General features: G+C 52.7%; 2 protein-coding genes and 1 long non-coding RNA gene across 3 annotated transcripts; all 3 read right to left on the bottom strand.

Moving 5' to 3' along the window:
* Nucleotides 1–2792: 2792 nt before the first annotated feature.
* On the bottom strand, nucleotides 2793–3346 carry LOC142054257 (uncharacterized). Its single transcript, XR_012659469.1, has 2 exons — nucleotides 3155–3346; nucleotides 2793–3045 (listed from the first exon to the last, which is right to left on the bottom strand). It is a non-coding gene; the product is annotated as an uncharacterized LOC142054257 (long non-coding RNA).
* A 185-nt stretch (nucleotides 3347–3531) lies between these two features.
* On the bottom strand, nucleotides 3532–5920 carry LOC142055590 (gallinacin-3-like). The gene is made up of 3 exons (XM_075089715.1): nucleotides 5830–5920; nucleotides 4681–4768; nucleotides 3532–3644 (listed from the first exon to the last, which is right to left on the bottom strand). Exons 2-3 carry the CDS (start codon nucleotides 4736–4738, stop codon nucleotides 3532–3534), a joined length of 171 nt encoding a protein of 56 aa, XP_074945816.1. The 5' UTR covers nucleotides 4739–4768; nucleotides 5830–5920.
* Nucleotides 5921–8257: 2337 nt separating this feature from the next.
* Nucleotides 8258–9408, bottom strand: LOC142054258 (gallinacin-5-like). The gene is made up of 3 exons (XM_075086571.1): nucleotides 9348–9408; nucleotides 8632–8758; nucleotides 8258–8465 (listed from the first exon to the last, which is right to left on the bottom strand). The coding sequence occupies exons 1-3, from the start codon at nucleotides 9400–9402 to the stop codon at nucleotides 8450–8452; spliced, it is 198 nt and encodes a 65-aa protein (XP_074942672.1). The 5' UTR covers nucleotides 9403–9408; the 3' UTR covers nucleotides 8258–8449.
* Between the last annotated feature and the right edge of the window lie 5056 nt (nucleotides 9409–14464).

The raw sequence follows: 14464 nt of genomic DNA on the forward strand, positions 1-14464 counted from the left end.
GCTGCTTGTGCCAATACTGAATGCAGAGGCAATAGTAAAGCTATGGTCACTAAATGATTCTGTGCAGCAGCTCCCCAGTTAGGGGAAAGAGGGGAGAGAAGTGTCTCAGTGGCCAAAGAGATCAGGAAAACGTGAGCTTTCAGGTTAACTGAAGCCTGAAAGAATGGAAATTCTCTACTGCTGCATGTAAACTGGCTCCTCCCTTTAAGTTACAGAGCCTTATTTCTGCAGAACACAAGATCCCGCTGTCCCTCTTCAAACACCACAGAAACTTTCCAATTTCTCCTGCGCTGGGGAAACCCTGGATCCAGCTTCAACAGATTCCTAGCTCTAATGGAAAGAATCCATATTTTCAATTTACTTTTTTCCCTAGAAAGCTCAGGTGATGTAATTGTGTGAACTGATATATCCCACAGTTTGTCACTTAGACGTTTCCACTATGATGTCAATTGAACAGAGAGATTAAATGGGTGGACAACCTGAAAGCGACCCCATAGTTACTTGCCTGGCAAGGGAAGGTCTTGGTCTTCAGGCAGCAACAAATGCACCAGGAATCACTTGTGTCCAGATGCCCTTGGGGTCAGGGAATGCTGCTTTGCCCCAAACACTCTGGTTTTATACCACTGCTGATGGGTGAGACATGCTTATTCCCATGAACACATCTCCCTCGGCCAATCAGAAAATGACCCATCTTCATGGGGGTGGCAGGTTTGCACCTCGTCCCTCCCTGCTGCAGCGGGAGAGGCTGAGGTGCCTCCTGGGGGCTGTTGCAACCTTCACCGTTAGCCTCGTGCAACACGTCTTGTGACATTCTACCCTAGGGAGACCGCATTTGGAGTATGGTGTCCAGTTCTGGACCCCCGTGCAAGAAGGGCAGGGAACTGCTGGAGCAAGGCCAGCGCAGAGCTGCCAAGGGGATCAGGGGCTGGAGCATCTCCCTCGTGAGGAAAGGCTGGGAGACCTGGGTCTGTTCAGCCTGGAGAAGAGAAGGCTGAGGGGGGATCTCATCAATACCTATAAATATCTGAAGGGTGGGTGTCAGGAGGATGGGGCCGGGCTCTTTTCAGTGGTGCCCAACGCCAGGCCAAGGGGCCACGGGCACAAGCTGGAACATGGGAAGTTCCACCTGAACATGAGGACAAACCCCTTCCCTGTGCGGGTGCCAGAGCAGGGGCACAGGCTGCCCAGAGAGGCTGTGGGGTCCCTTCCCTGGAGACATTCACCCCCCGCCTGACGTGGTCCTGTGCCCCTGCTCTGGGGGTGCCTGCTCAAGCAGGGGGTGGGGCGGGATGAGCTCCAGAGGGCCCTTCCAACCCCTGCTGTTCTGGGATTCTGTGATTCTGTGATCTCCAGTACACTGCTCCCATGTAAGCCATGTCATATCATGGTGAACAGAAAGTATCATTTATCCATTGATCTTTCTCCTTTTCTTGTTACTTCTCTTCTATCTCTACTATATTGTACTCATGGGGTCACTTTCCACAACACTATCAGTCTTGTACAAGATGTTCTGGGCAAAAGGGCTCATTGGACAGTGAAACAGCTTCATGCTGCTGAGATAAATGGTATACATGGTGACTGCTAAATGTTCAGTTAAATGACATGTGAATGAAAGTGAAGGAAACGATCCTAGAAATTCAGTGGGAACCTGCTGTGCTGGATACAGGACCTGGACAGCAGGGTGGGATCTGCTGGTGGATGTAAGGAAAGACCCTAGCTGACGTGGACACAGCTTTTGGGGTTGTACAGATCCCCACTCACTCCTATAACCCACCCACAGGAATTTATGACGCAGGAGACTGGGCTACTCTGAATCCAGCAGGGACCTTCAGCTGCAGGATGAGGGCAAAGATGTCCTGGGAGCAAATGCAGGCAACAGCCCTGTGGCTTTAGGATGGGTTGCACACCCAGTGGGGAAGCAGGAGATGGGGAAGTCAGGGAAGTGGTGCTGAGGGTGATCTGCCTCCTCGGAATGGAAAGGATTCAGTAAAACAGCCAGGATCACTAGCTGATGACATACTCACATCTGCGTAGACACACACACGTATTTAACTATACAGGGCAGAGGTCTGCACTTGCAGGAAGGTTGAAGTCACTGGCTGTTGACGGAGAACAGTGTTGCAATTCCAGTGTGTCTCATGCAAGCAGAGAGGACAAGATACCCTGCTTTCTCCCTGCTGGACTACATTTCTGGACTTTTCCAGGTTGTGGTCCATGGGACCCGTTGGAGGACAAGCTGAACAGCCAGCCTGGGACATCTACCTCCCTCCAAGGCCTGTAAAGGTCTCCTTGGGGGGTGGCTGTGGGATCAGGCCCCTGCAGAAGGGATGTGGCAGGGACAGAGGCTGTGGGGCTGGTAGAGGGGTTGGTGCTGTGAGGCTGGTGGCAGGGAGGGAGCTGAGCAGGGACTGCTCTGCAACACTCAGCCCCACCGCAGAAAAGGAAGATGGAGGTCCCATCCCACTGTGTGGTGGGACCTCTGGAGCCTAGCTGTGGCTGTCAGGGACAAGGGACTCCCATGAGCAACGGGACCAGTACAGGGGTCCCACTTCCCAGGAGGGAGCATCCGCAGAGCAGCTCCATTGCACCCACAGCAAACACCTAGCCCAGCAGGGACTGCCAGGCTCGGTGTCCCCATGTGGCTGCCAGGCAAGACCATACCCAGGAACAGCCACAGTGGTGACCCCCAGCATCCCCAGATGCTTCTCCTGCCACCAACCCACTGCCACCCCCACAGCAAGCAGGCATGGCACACCCTCTGTCACAAAAACATGGCCACACATCCCACCCACTGCAATTCCAAAATGCTCATCTTTATTCAAGTCGGGAAAAGCAGCCTCTGCCCAAACAACACCAGGCCCGTGACGGGATGTCTCCAGCTCACAAGTGCCTGGGCACCCAGCAGGACAAGAGCTTCCACTCCTGCTGTCACACCGCCTGGGGATGGCAGAGGCAGGGAGGGGAAAGGACAACAGGAGATGGTTCCAGGAGCCAGAACTGAGGAGGACATCCTGCTTGCAGGGTTCTGGGTCTCAAGCCCAGAATCTGTATGAAGAAAGCAGACAAGCACATCACCTGTTGTAACTAGCTCTTCTTCCCACTCTCTCCCACCTCCTTTCCTATGACAAGCAAGTGCAAGGAGGTAAGACTCAACCTCACAGAGGCAAAATCCAGTCATTTCAGTTGTCTTGGACCTGTGCTCTCCTTAGTGGTGGCAGCCTTGGCTCCAAGGCTCTCTAGAGACATCAGAAGGAGGACCCTGTGCCTCACACTACCCAAGGAACAGCCTTTCATTTGGACAACACAGCTCAGCTTTCTTTTTTGACAGTGGAAAAGCCTTATGGGGCTGAAGAAGAGTGGGGACGCACTGGCTGACCTTCAGCCCCACAGCAGGCAGGTCCAAACACACAAGGACTTTACCCCTCTTTCCCTGGCTTTTGCCTCTGAGCATGAATGCATGAAGCTGTGAACCAGCAGCTGGCATAAAAGTCAATAATAACTATATAAACAAGAGCAAACTCTTTCTAGAACTTACATTTTGCAGCAGTGCGAGAATCTTGTACAACGTCCCACATATTTATAGGGGAAACGGCAGCCCCCAAAAACGCAGAATCCCTTTTGTTTTATGCATTGGTCTGTATTTCCTGGTGCTATGGAAGATCATGCGCAGAGAAACAGTTAAAACAATAATCTAGGAGAGCAGCTTGTGGTTGCTGAAAGGACAACGCTCCCCATGCATTTCAGGCCAACATATGGGCTCACCTTCAACCTCTACCATAGACATGTCTTCAGCAGCAATGTGTCTCACCTAGAAGGACTCTTTCACACCAGTGTGGGTGCACACAAGAGCAGACATGGATAAGGACCAGCTTGATGCTGAGGAAGAGTAATGCTGTCTCCCCAGCCGCATGTCCACACCAGCTGCATGTCCACCGCTGTCTGAAGCAGCAGGGCTGGCAAGCAGGGCACTCCTTGCTTCCCATGTCCCTGTCCTGGCTGCACCTTGCCTTTGAGTGAGCTCTGATGGAAAGCCCTTGCCCAGCCCTTGCAGGGGCTGTGGCTAGGGATGACAGTGCTTTGGGACACTCAGGTTCAGTGCTACTGGACAGCATGGCCAGTGTAGCCTGCAGAGGTCTAAGCTAAAGACCTGGTGTCCACCTGTCTCTGGCCACTGAGGTGCAGAAGGCTGTGCTTGGCCTCCAGCCGCCCTCTAAATTGTCCACCTCCACCAGAACATCTCAGCTAGGTCAGACAGTACTGGGATGGCTTGGAGGTCTAAGAGTCAGACATGTTGAAAGGTCCCCAAACATGCCATGGACAGACAACTCTGCCCCAAAGTGTCCATGTTTTGGGCAACCAGGATGGTTTGTGTAGGCAGAGACCTGCCCCAGAGCAGCAGCAAATCACAGGGTTTGGAGCCCAGAGCTAAATCCCCTCCCCACCCTGCAGAAGCAGTCAAGCCCTTTCTTTGGGCCAGATTCTTCCACACCCAGTGCAAATGGTAACAGCCTTAAGCACACCCAGATGTATGCCATTGCGTGGCTTTTCACACGGGAGCTCTGAGACAACTGCAAAACCATTCCCCTCTTAGTCACTGATAAAGGTGGTCACTTCCCAGGACATGGAGGACCCCACTGATGGGGGTTCACACCTCACCCATCTCCCCTCTTCCCCTCTCACCTGCAGCACCCAGGACCAACAGAAGGAAGAGGGAGAAGAGCAGGAACAGGATTCGCATGGTTGATGCTTGTCCCGGGTCTTCACAGGGCTGCAGAGGGGAGGGGAGACATCAAAACTCCTGGAGATGACAGCACATGGTAATATGCCAAATTGCAGAAGGGCTATGTCAAGTGACAGAGGACGATGTCTTCTGTGGCCTGTTCCCAAGGATGTCTGTCAGATATGCACCTCTTGGATATCCTGGGAGCAGTTGGGGAAGTATTGGCCCATTGGGCGATCCAGCTGATGTTTTTCCATCATCTTATTTCTCACTTTTCTCTTTTTTTTTTCTTAAAGGACACATGGCAGAAGTAAGGCTGGATTATTGCACTTTTAAGTAAAATAACATTCAAAGACATGTGAAAAATGCAAATAGAATACGTTCCCTTGGAAGCTGTACTCCCTCAGGCCTTATGCATTCAACACTTATCTCTCGAGGAGAACTAAATATGTTTCTGGAGAGACAGAGCCAAGGGTGAGACAAGATAGACTTTCAAATGTAGTTACTAGACCAGACGCACTGCTAGTGTCTTTGGTCTCACACTTCTACCTCTCCTTACCCAAGGGCCAAAGCAGAGAAGGACTGCATGTCAGGAGGTGCTCATGCCAACACTCAATGCAATGGCCATAGTCAAACCGGGGTCAAGACCTGACCCAGGTTCTGGTGCCGAGGGAAATGCATGTACCTAGAGAAGCCCAGCACTTGGTGAGGGAGGCCCCTGGTGACCAGTACAGTTGATACAAAGCAACCTTCCAAGGTAGTTTAAGCATGAAACAATGGAAAAACTCTGTATTGCTGATTGAATAACATCTCCCTACCTTGTTCAGGACAGTCCCAATGTGCCCCAGAACATGAGGTCTCAGGGACCTTCCTCAATCCTCAAGACACATTTCCAGTCCCTCTTGTAGTCAGGAAAGCCATTTTCACTTTCAGCATATTCTGGGCTCTGATAATCTGACTCATACAGAAAATTAGTGCTCTTTCTTGGAAACCTTAGATGGCCTCATATGCATGGATATTTCCAACAGTTTGTCATTTAGAAAGTTTCAGGAGCTGAAGAGAAGGATGTAATGGACAGCTGTCAAGAAAGAGACCCCGCAGTTACCTACCGGAGGAAGGTCTTGGTGTTCAAGCACTAACACACCCAGAAGGAATGACTCGCATCCAGATGCCCTTGGGGTCAGGGAATGCTGCTTTGCCCCAAACACTCTGGTTTTATACCACTGCTGATGGGTGAGACATGCTTATTCCCATGAACACATCTCCCTCGGCCAATCAGAAAATGACCCATCTTCATGGGGGTGGCAGGTTTGCACCTCGTCCCTCCCTGCTGCAGCGGGAGAGGCTGAGGTGCCTCCTGGGGGCTGTTGCAACCTTCACCGTTAGCCTCGTGTAACATGCCTGGTGAGACCCCCTGCACGGTGGGCACAAGGGCTGCAGTGGCTCGGCATGAACTGCCTGGGATGGACAAAGTAGACTGGTTGATGTAGACACCAGTATCAACCAGTCCCAGGAAAGGATAAAATACTTGTGTCTTCCTTTTGCCTCAGTTTACTTAGTAAGCAGGTAGTGTGTGACATGCAGGATCATGCAAAATGTTTTAATTGTCTCCTCTTTTAACATTACAAGTACAGCTTTATCCTTGCCAAGGTGATTTGCATTTGACATGCCAGGAAGTGACAAGCCTAAGGCTACCTTTCTGGTGGCTACTCAGATAAACAGTGAACAGAGGAAAAGCTATCAGGTAAGACTACAGCTCACCTAATTCTGCCTGAATTCACCACTCCTAAAACTGTCATTCCTGGTACAAAAACTCACAAACATTGTGTGACAGAAAAAAGTCTCTGTGTAAAGTTATGCAAACTAAGAGACACTATTGAATGGCGGTGAATCAGACTCATTAGGCCCTGGAGGTGTGGACTTCAGCAAGAGGGTTCGTGGATTTATAGGAATTTTGTGGTGCTTCAGAAAGGTAAAGATCAAGGCGGGACACAGAGGAACCGGTCACAAACAGAGAGAGGCAAGGGATGAAAGGGACCAAGCTCATGTAAGCGGGCTGCTGGTCAGTATGCTTCTCTGGCCATGCCCTACATCTGATTGCCATAATCTGTCCTATATTCCTCCTAGGCTTTATTTCTGACTATATTTTTTTGGTGAACAATCTGTCTCTGGTGTGACTGCATGGTTGTACAGTCCTCTATCAAACTTCAAGCCAGAGTACTGGGTATGGGAGAGAGTACCAAGAGTGCTGGTGTATTGTCCAGAGAGACCAAAGCTCTGGGAGCTGGATGCTGGAGAGAACGAAGGTGTTGAGGTTGGATACATCAGAGACAAAGGGTCTGGTGCCATCTATCAGAGAGACACATGATGGGGATTTTCCCCAAGCAGCAATCCATAGAAGTAGGTTTGGGTCTCCATGGTGGTGTCTTTGTGAGTGTAAAGGTCCTGGGAGCATCCTCACTCCTGGAGTTTTGGTACCAGGCTCTGGATCAGACCAGGGCTAGCACAGCCAAGGTCTGCTGATTACGGTGTGGAGAGGGCTTCCAGCCCACGCTGCAGGGAGGCCATGGCTGGGGCCAAGCCCTGTCCAGGGGAGCTGCTTTGAGGTGGGGGTCTTGTGCTGGAACCCACCACAGCTGCAGCTTGACCTTGCTGACCCAGACCTGGTCCTTGACCCACCGCTCACATCCCTACCTGGCCTTGACCCCTGCCCATGGAGGTGCCCAGTGCCCAGGCTGAGGCTGCTCCAAGCCCCCCTGGCCTGCCCTGCTCCCTGGCTGGGGGCAGCAGCATGACTCCTGCCCTGCCAGCCCCCATGGTGACTGCCCCATAGCGGTGCAGAGGCCACCCCCATGGCCCCCGTGAGCTGACAATCTGACCCACAGCCTGGCTCTGGGCTCTTTACTAGCCCCACCCCAACCCAGCCCCAGGTTTTGAAACCCCGCCACCACCCCACCACCACAGCACTGACCCCTAACTCAATCCCAAGCCCCTGAGGGGGCCCCTGGCACAGCCAGGAGTCCTTATTTCCTCAGGGGCAGAATGACTTACCTATCCCCTCCCTTCCCATGCCAGCTACTCCTTGACACCACAACATCCCCCCAGTGCCACACACCCAGACCCCACAGCTGGGGATGGACCCAAGGCCACCAGAGTGGCATGTCCTGTGAAACAGTTCCACAGGGACCCTTGACCCAGCTTGGGACCCAGTGGACAACTGGCAGGCCCCCACTGAAGTTAGGGGGTTTCATAGCAGTGCCCTCATCCCTGACCCTGGATGAGCGGTGCAGGAATGCCCTTGCTGAGAGAGAAGGCTGGTGTTGGGGTCCTTGTGGGTCATCGTCCCCTATTAGGAGGGGATGCTGCTGTGGCTTGGGGCCAAAATGGAGAGAGGACAGGTGAGAGGGAGAGGGCGGTGTGTTTATGGATACCTTCCCTACCACGTCTTCTCTGCCCTTCCCATGCAGAGAAAAGAGATGCAAACCCACGCGTCGCTCCCGGAGGGCATATATACACACACTCCTCAACAGCGGGAATGCAAACCACCAGCTTGTATTGGGGATGCTGGGGTAAGGGATTCCAGCGGGACCGCGGTCCAGCTGTCCGGGGTTGCTGCTGCTCCCAGTGGTGCTTGGTGCCTCCGTGCAGCATCACGCCGACCACACCACAAGGGCACGGGCTGGTCTCAGAGGGCTGCTTGGAGATTCACACCACGGTACCAGGAGTCCCTCAGGGATACCATCGGCTGCAGAAGAAAAGGTCTGGCAGTGTCTGTCCCAGCCAGAGCAGCAGTGAGGGCTCAGGGGTGTCCCCGAGCCCTTGGGCTGCACATTGTCCCCTCTTTATTCAACAGCCCCACCTCTAACCCCAACAGGCAGCAACCTCAGCCCTTTGGGCAGCCCTGAACCTACCTCCGACAGCACAAGTCTTGCTCAGAGCAGATGCCAATGCGACTGATCCCCAGAGGGCATGACCCCTGAGAGCAGAAGCCCCCACGGCGCACACAGTCCTGGGGCAATCCTGGAGGAAGAGACAGCCCTGCAGAGCGCAGAAAGAGACCTTTAGCATGGCCCTGCCAAGATGCTGAGTGCAGCCCTGGTCCCTGCGTGGTCAGAGTTAACCCACCCCGACCAGCCCCTGCCATGAATGCCCGGGCAGGCGCCTGCAGCAGAAATCTGGGTGATGTTTATGGCACTTGGATGGGAGACACTCACTACCAATCCTCAGCAGCCTACAGGAGAGACTCTCCAACACGTCTGCTGGCTCCCTTTTGGCACAAGAGAGGACACTGAGGGTGGAAGCAGGATCTGCCTTCCTCCCCCCACCCTCCTCTCCAGCAGGGCTGCTTTGCCCAGTGCTGTTGACTCAGAAAGGTAAGGGCCAGGAGGTACAGAGAAGGCAGCAAATCCTCATCTGTGGAGAGCAAGAGCTTTGTTACAAGGTCCCAGCTCTTTTCCCAGCTGCAGAACCTGCAGTAGAAGTCTTTTCTTAAAGGTATGGAGTGTGAGGGGCCCCAGGGAGAATGCCACAGCATCCAGAAGAAGTGACACATGACTCATCTCAGCTGGCAAATCCTCCCTACAAAATATTGACAAAGGATAAACCTTCCACACTCCCCATTTCTTACCTGCTGCTTCCTGGAGCATCAGGAGTAGAGCACAGAGGAGAGGCAGGATCCGCATGGCTGGGAGTTACCGGCAGGGCCACAGCTCTTAGGACAAGAGAAAGGAGGAACAGATGAAGGTCCCTTCCTACGTGTCATGTAGCACCTGCACAGGGATGGGGACTGAGGAGAGGGGACAGCCCATCTGGGAGGAGATGTGACCAGTCACCAGTGGTAGGAAGCGCTCGACAGCCTGGGGGTAGGAGCCTTCCGCAGCCTCTCAGCTCTTGGCAGCAGCAGCAGTTTGGTCCCTGCCAGCTTGTCTCTCCACGTGGCGAAATGTTCCTTGGGATGGCTGACATTTCAAAACATTCAGCTCAAAAGCTCCTTTTCCTGCTTCTCCCCCTGCCAGAGAAAAAAAGGCATTGCTTTCCTCTTCTGACACCTCTGAGAACGATTCCCAGGCTTCCAGCCCTGGGTCTTGTGTCACCGCGCCTTGCGTAAGGGGCGTTCGGCACTGTGGTTTGCTGGACACGTCTTGGGACACACTGCATCCCTGTTCGTTAGACCTTGGCAAGCAATCTGCTTTTGCAACACAAAGGAGCTCTGTATTTGTCCCCCCAAGTGAAGCGTGCTCTCTATGCTTCACTTGAAAATAACTGGGAAGATGCCACATGGATGACATCTCTCCCCAGCTGTCAATCCCATGAATGACAAGCTTTAATTGTGACTTTGTTGTGTTGAGAGTTTGCTGTGTGTAACCCTTTATTGCTTCTCAATGTATTGATGGTGCCATCTTTGTATACCTTTTCAGCCTTGTTGCAGATTCATTAAACATATGTGTATATATATGTAGATATATAAAAAACATATTCATAATGTATATTTGCTGAGTGGTGACATGAATATACCTTTTATCCCAATGCCTCATCATACTTCACTGCTTCTTCCCATCTCAATTTGTCTCCCCAGCGAGGGAAATTGCACAAAATATTTGCAGGTCTCACTTTGGGGGGATCTCTTGGCAGCCAGCACTACTCTGCCATGGTGGTCGGGAGCAGGGCACTCAGGACAGCTCCTCATTTCCTCCACCACCCCAAAATTAAGCTAGTGCATGCGTTGAAAAGCAACAGCACAGAGATGTAGTTAATTGTCACCGTAACGAAACTCTGTCGGGAGGCTGACCACCAGAAGTAGCTGCTTTCAGCCCAACTTCTCCTGTGGTTCTGATGCCACGACAGCTCAACAGACATAAAAAATATTTGGACCAAGGTCTTTCCCTTTTTTCTGGCTGTAACTGTAGGATCAGCATGCCACCAGGACAAGTGACAGTACTTGCCTGGCAGGAGGGGGCTGTGCTGCCTGCGAGTTTTGGGTTGCCTGTTGAGATGTTTGGAAGCGTACTCATGATTCTCCCAGCTACCAGGGGCTGCCTGCCGGGGATTTCAGCAGTGGATGTTGGCAGCTGGGCCTTTCCTTATCCCACCTTGTCAAAATGCCAAGTGCCTGTGTGATCCAGGCACTGCAAAAATGGTGGAAGACAGCCGCTGCATGTTTGGACAAAGCGGAAGACCCGTGGACCCAGTAGGTTGGTCTGGGAATTTGCTGGGAGACAGATGTCCTCTGGCAGGGACTCACCTGTGGCACAAGGTTAAGATCTGTGGAGGGACCAGGAGGATGCCACTGGCCATTGCTCTTCCAGGGTACCATCCTGCTTAGCACAACAGCTTGCCAATGCCTGCTGTCGTGCGTAAGGGGACCGAGGTGATGCAGCAGAAACAAGAGCACTTGTCAACACATACCAGGGGCAGGGCTCAGCTGGCCACATGCAGATTTTTGCAGTGATGAAGCAGCTGGACTGAGCTTCTCACCTTCTTCCCTTCCACAGCAGACGGCGCACAAGCCACCTCATCCTCACGGCGATGTGCAAAACGGGCCTGGCGAATCCCACTTAAAAAAATTCCTGTTTCTCTGCCGTGGTCTATAAAGGGAACTTAGCTTGAACAGCTCTGACACAGGTGTCTGTATCGTTGTCATCTAATGTTAAGTGCAGATGAAACTACCCAAGATGACAGTGGCTCCTCTGTGTAGACTTCCCATCTATTTGCCAGTCCCTCCTGAAACAAGAAAACTGCTAATTCCGCAGCCCATTTCTAAGGAAATGTTACTTCCATGTACTGTGATTACAAGAAGGACACTGAAAGTTGGTCACCTTCCATGATATCCTGAACTCTGCAAACCAACACTAAACCAGTCTGCTCCTGAGGCCAGCCATCTCAGCCTTACCGCTGGGAGTTGCACCCAAGCTGTTTACGGGGACTGGTCCTGCTCAATACACACCCAAGTCCTCCCTGAACCTTTGTGTGTGCTCACCTGGAGGTAAGACTGAGCTCACAGCTCCACATCCTGCTCCACATTCATCATCTCTGTGATGGATGCCAGTCCACACCGAGCAGCTGTGACTGAGCAAAAATGCGATGGAAAAGAGAGACCCAGACAGTGCTGCTCGCACTGCTGTGCCTCCAGTGAGGTGCTGGGAGCATCTGTCTTCTCCAGCAAAGCCAAAGCTTCATGTGCAAAGAGGGCTGCTGGGGCTATTCCTCATGCCTTTGTGCCATGAAATAATGTCTTCTCACAGCTGAGCAGGGAGAGCGGCTGTGCTAAAAGAGTGACAGCATTACCATAGGGGATACGGTAGAGTCCTAGTGGCACAAACTCTGATTTTTGCATGACCAGCCATGCCATCGAGGGCTTGCTGTGTATCTGAAATGAGTTTTAGGTGCTGCACACCCTTGCATTTGGCCACGGCATGGCCAGTCGCACTCCACCAGTTCTTGTGCTATCTGTCTGGTATTTTCTATTCCATCCTCGGCAGAATCTCTACCTCCTGGAAGAGCTGTGAGATTAATTCAAACACGTGCAGAGTGCTGTGGAGATGGAATTGGGGTAAGAAGCAGAGAGGAGGTGTGACGCATGGATCCTAGGGGTTGAGGTTTCAGCCTGTGTTCCACTTTAAGCTAGCTCTTGAAGCCGTTCCCCTGCGATAAATGCAAGGGCAGCTATTTGTGGCAGTGAGCTAAAAGCGTGATGATACAGTATTCTGCGTGATGCTGGCTACAGACACTGGATCATCTCCAGAGCTGAATCTAAAATAACAAGGGCTGAACCCTCTCTGCAAAGTCCTCGGTCCTTGAGCAAAACATCTTGTGCTGTTTCAGTTTGTGAAAGAAACACTCACCTACTGTGGATTGTGCAAAACTTCTTAAGACATAAACTGTAAATTGCTGGTTTGGATCCACTTGCCAACTTCCTCAGGTCTCCATCCAGGGGAATCCCTGCGAGGTGGCCGTTGGCCCAGTTTCCTGCCCTTCACAAGGCTGTGGTTTCAATGGTGGCAGAGTCATTTGCAGAAGCATCTGCTTTGAATGGAAGCCAGATGCTTCACCACAAATGGCAAGCTCGGGGCTTTGAGTCAGTCATTTGCATATAGGCACTTGGGTTGGTTGTTTCCCTTAAAAGCCAGGTGCAGGGTCCTGCACCTGGGTCAGGGCAGCCCCCGGGATCAGCACAGGCTGGGGGGTGGAGGGGTGGGGAGCAGCCCTGCCCAGAAGGACTTGGGGGCACTGGGGGGTGAAAGGCTGGACAGGAGCCGGCAACGTGCGCTCGCAGCCCAGACCCCCAGCCGTGCCCCGGGCTGCATCCCCAGCAGCGCGGGCAGCCGGGCGAGGGAGGGGGTCCTGCCCCTCTGCCCCGCTCTGTGAGACCCCCCTGCAGCGCCGCCTCCAGCTCGGGGCTCCTCAGCACGGGACAGACACGGGGCTGTTGGAGCGGGGCCAGGGGGGGCACAGAAATGCTCCGAGGGCTGGAGCCCCCCTGCTGCGAGGCCGGGCTGGGAGAGCTGGGGTTGTGCAGCCGGGGAAGGGGAGGCTGCGGGGAGACCTTATTGCGGCCTCTCGGGGCTTGAAGGGGGGCTGTAGGAAGGGTGGGGGCAGCCTCTTTAGCAAGGCCTGTTGTGACAGGACAGGGGGTGATTGTTTTAAACTAAAAGACAGTAGGTTCAGAGTAGATATAAGGAAAAACATTTTTCATAGTGAGGGTGGTGAAAGCCTGGCCCAGGTTGCCCCGAGAGGTGGTCGATGCCCCATCCCTGGGAACACTCAAGGCCAGGCTGGACGGGGCTCTGAGCAACCTGCTCTGGTTGAAGATGTCCCTGCTCATGGTAGTGGGGAGTTGGCCTCTAAAGGTCCTTTTCAACCCAAACTATTCTATGAGTCTATGATTAGTGCTCCTACCTTTGCTGGGCACCCGTGAGTGCTGTGCTTCGCACAGGCCATGGGAGAGCTGAGGTCATCTCCCACTGTATTTCAGAGGCACATACATGTATTCACCTTACCACCAAAGATAGCCCAGCCTGGCCATGTTTGCTATTAAATTCCCTCTCCTTGTCAGAAAAGGTGGCTAAGTCCAGACTGATCTTTCAAAAGGTCCTTGGCCTGTGCTAAGCCCCAGGGTTATTCTGGCACAGCGCTCGTCGGCCTGGGCTCAGTCCCTGGCAGTAGCTGGGCAGGACTCTGGAGACAGTGTGAGCACAGAACGGTGGTGAACAGGCTGAGGCTGCCCTGCTTTGGAGGCTGGGTTTAGCTGTACATGCGTAAGTTCTGGCCTGCCAGCTGGTCTCAGGGCAGAAAACTACTGCTTTCAGGTACCGAGTGCTAGTTCGAAGGCTGACTTCTCTGCAGAATGATGCTCCTGACCGTGCAAGAGCAGCTGTAGAGACAGGAGCCCTCTGAGCAACTTGCATCTTCTGAATTTTCCGTTTGGGTTCAGGGAAGGACAGGAGAAACCTCTTGAAGATGAGTGATTGAAGTAGAAGGGGTATTGGCCTTCCATATATTTTGTCGAATTACCTACAGCAATATCATAGGCCTAACTCCGATCTCCCGATTTGCTGCTGCAGCTGATATGAATTTTGCAGATTTACTCCAAATTTATATCAGCCAAAATAACCAAGGGTAAAAAGAAGCTTCAAATCTTAAAACAGGGTCACCTGCCTCCTTTTGTTCTCCTCAGTGTCTCCTCCTTAGCTCCCATAACAAAACAGGATGCTGCTTCCAGGTTTGAAAGCTCTGGATTAGGAGGTA

The sequence above is a fragment of the Phalacrocorax aristotelis genome, chromosome 3 (assembly GCF_949628215.1).
Source record: "Phalacrocorax aristotelis chromosome 3, bGulAri2.1, whole genome shotgun sequence".
In the NCBI taxonomy this organism is placed as follows: domain Eukaryota; kingdom Metazoa; phylum Chordata; class Aves; order Suliformes; family Phalacrocoracidae; genus Phalacrocorax; species Phalacrocorax aristotelis.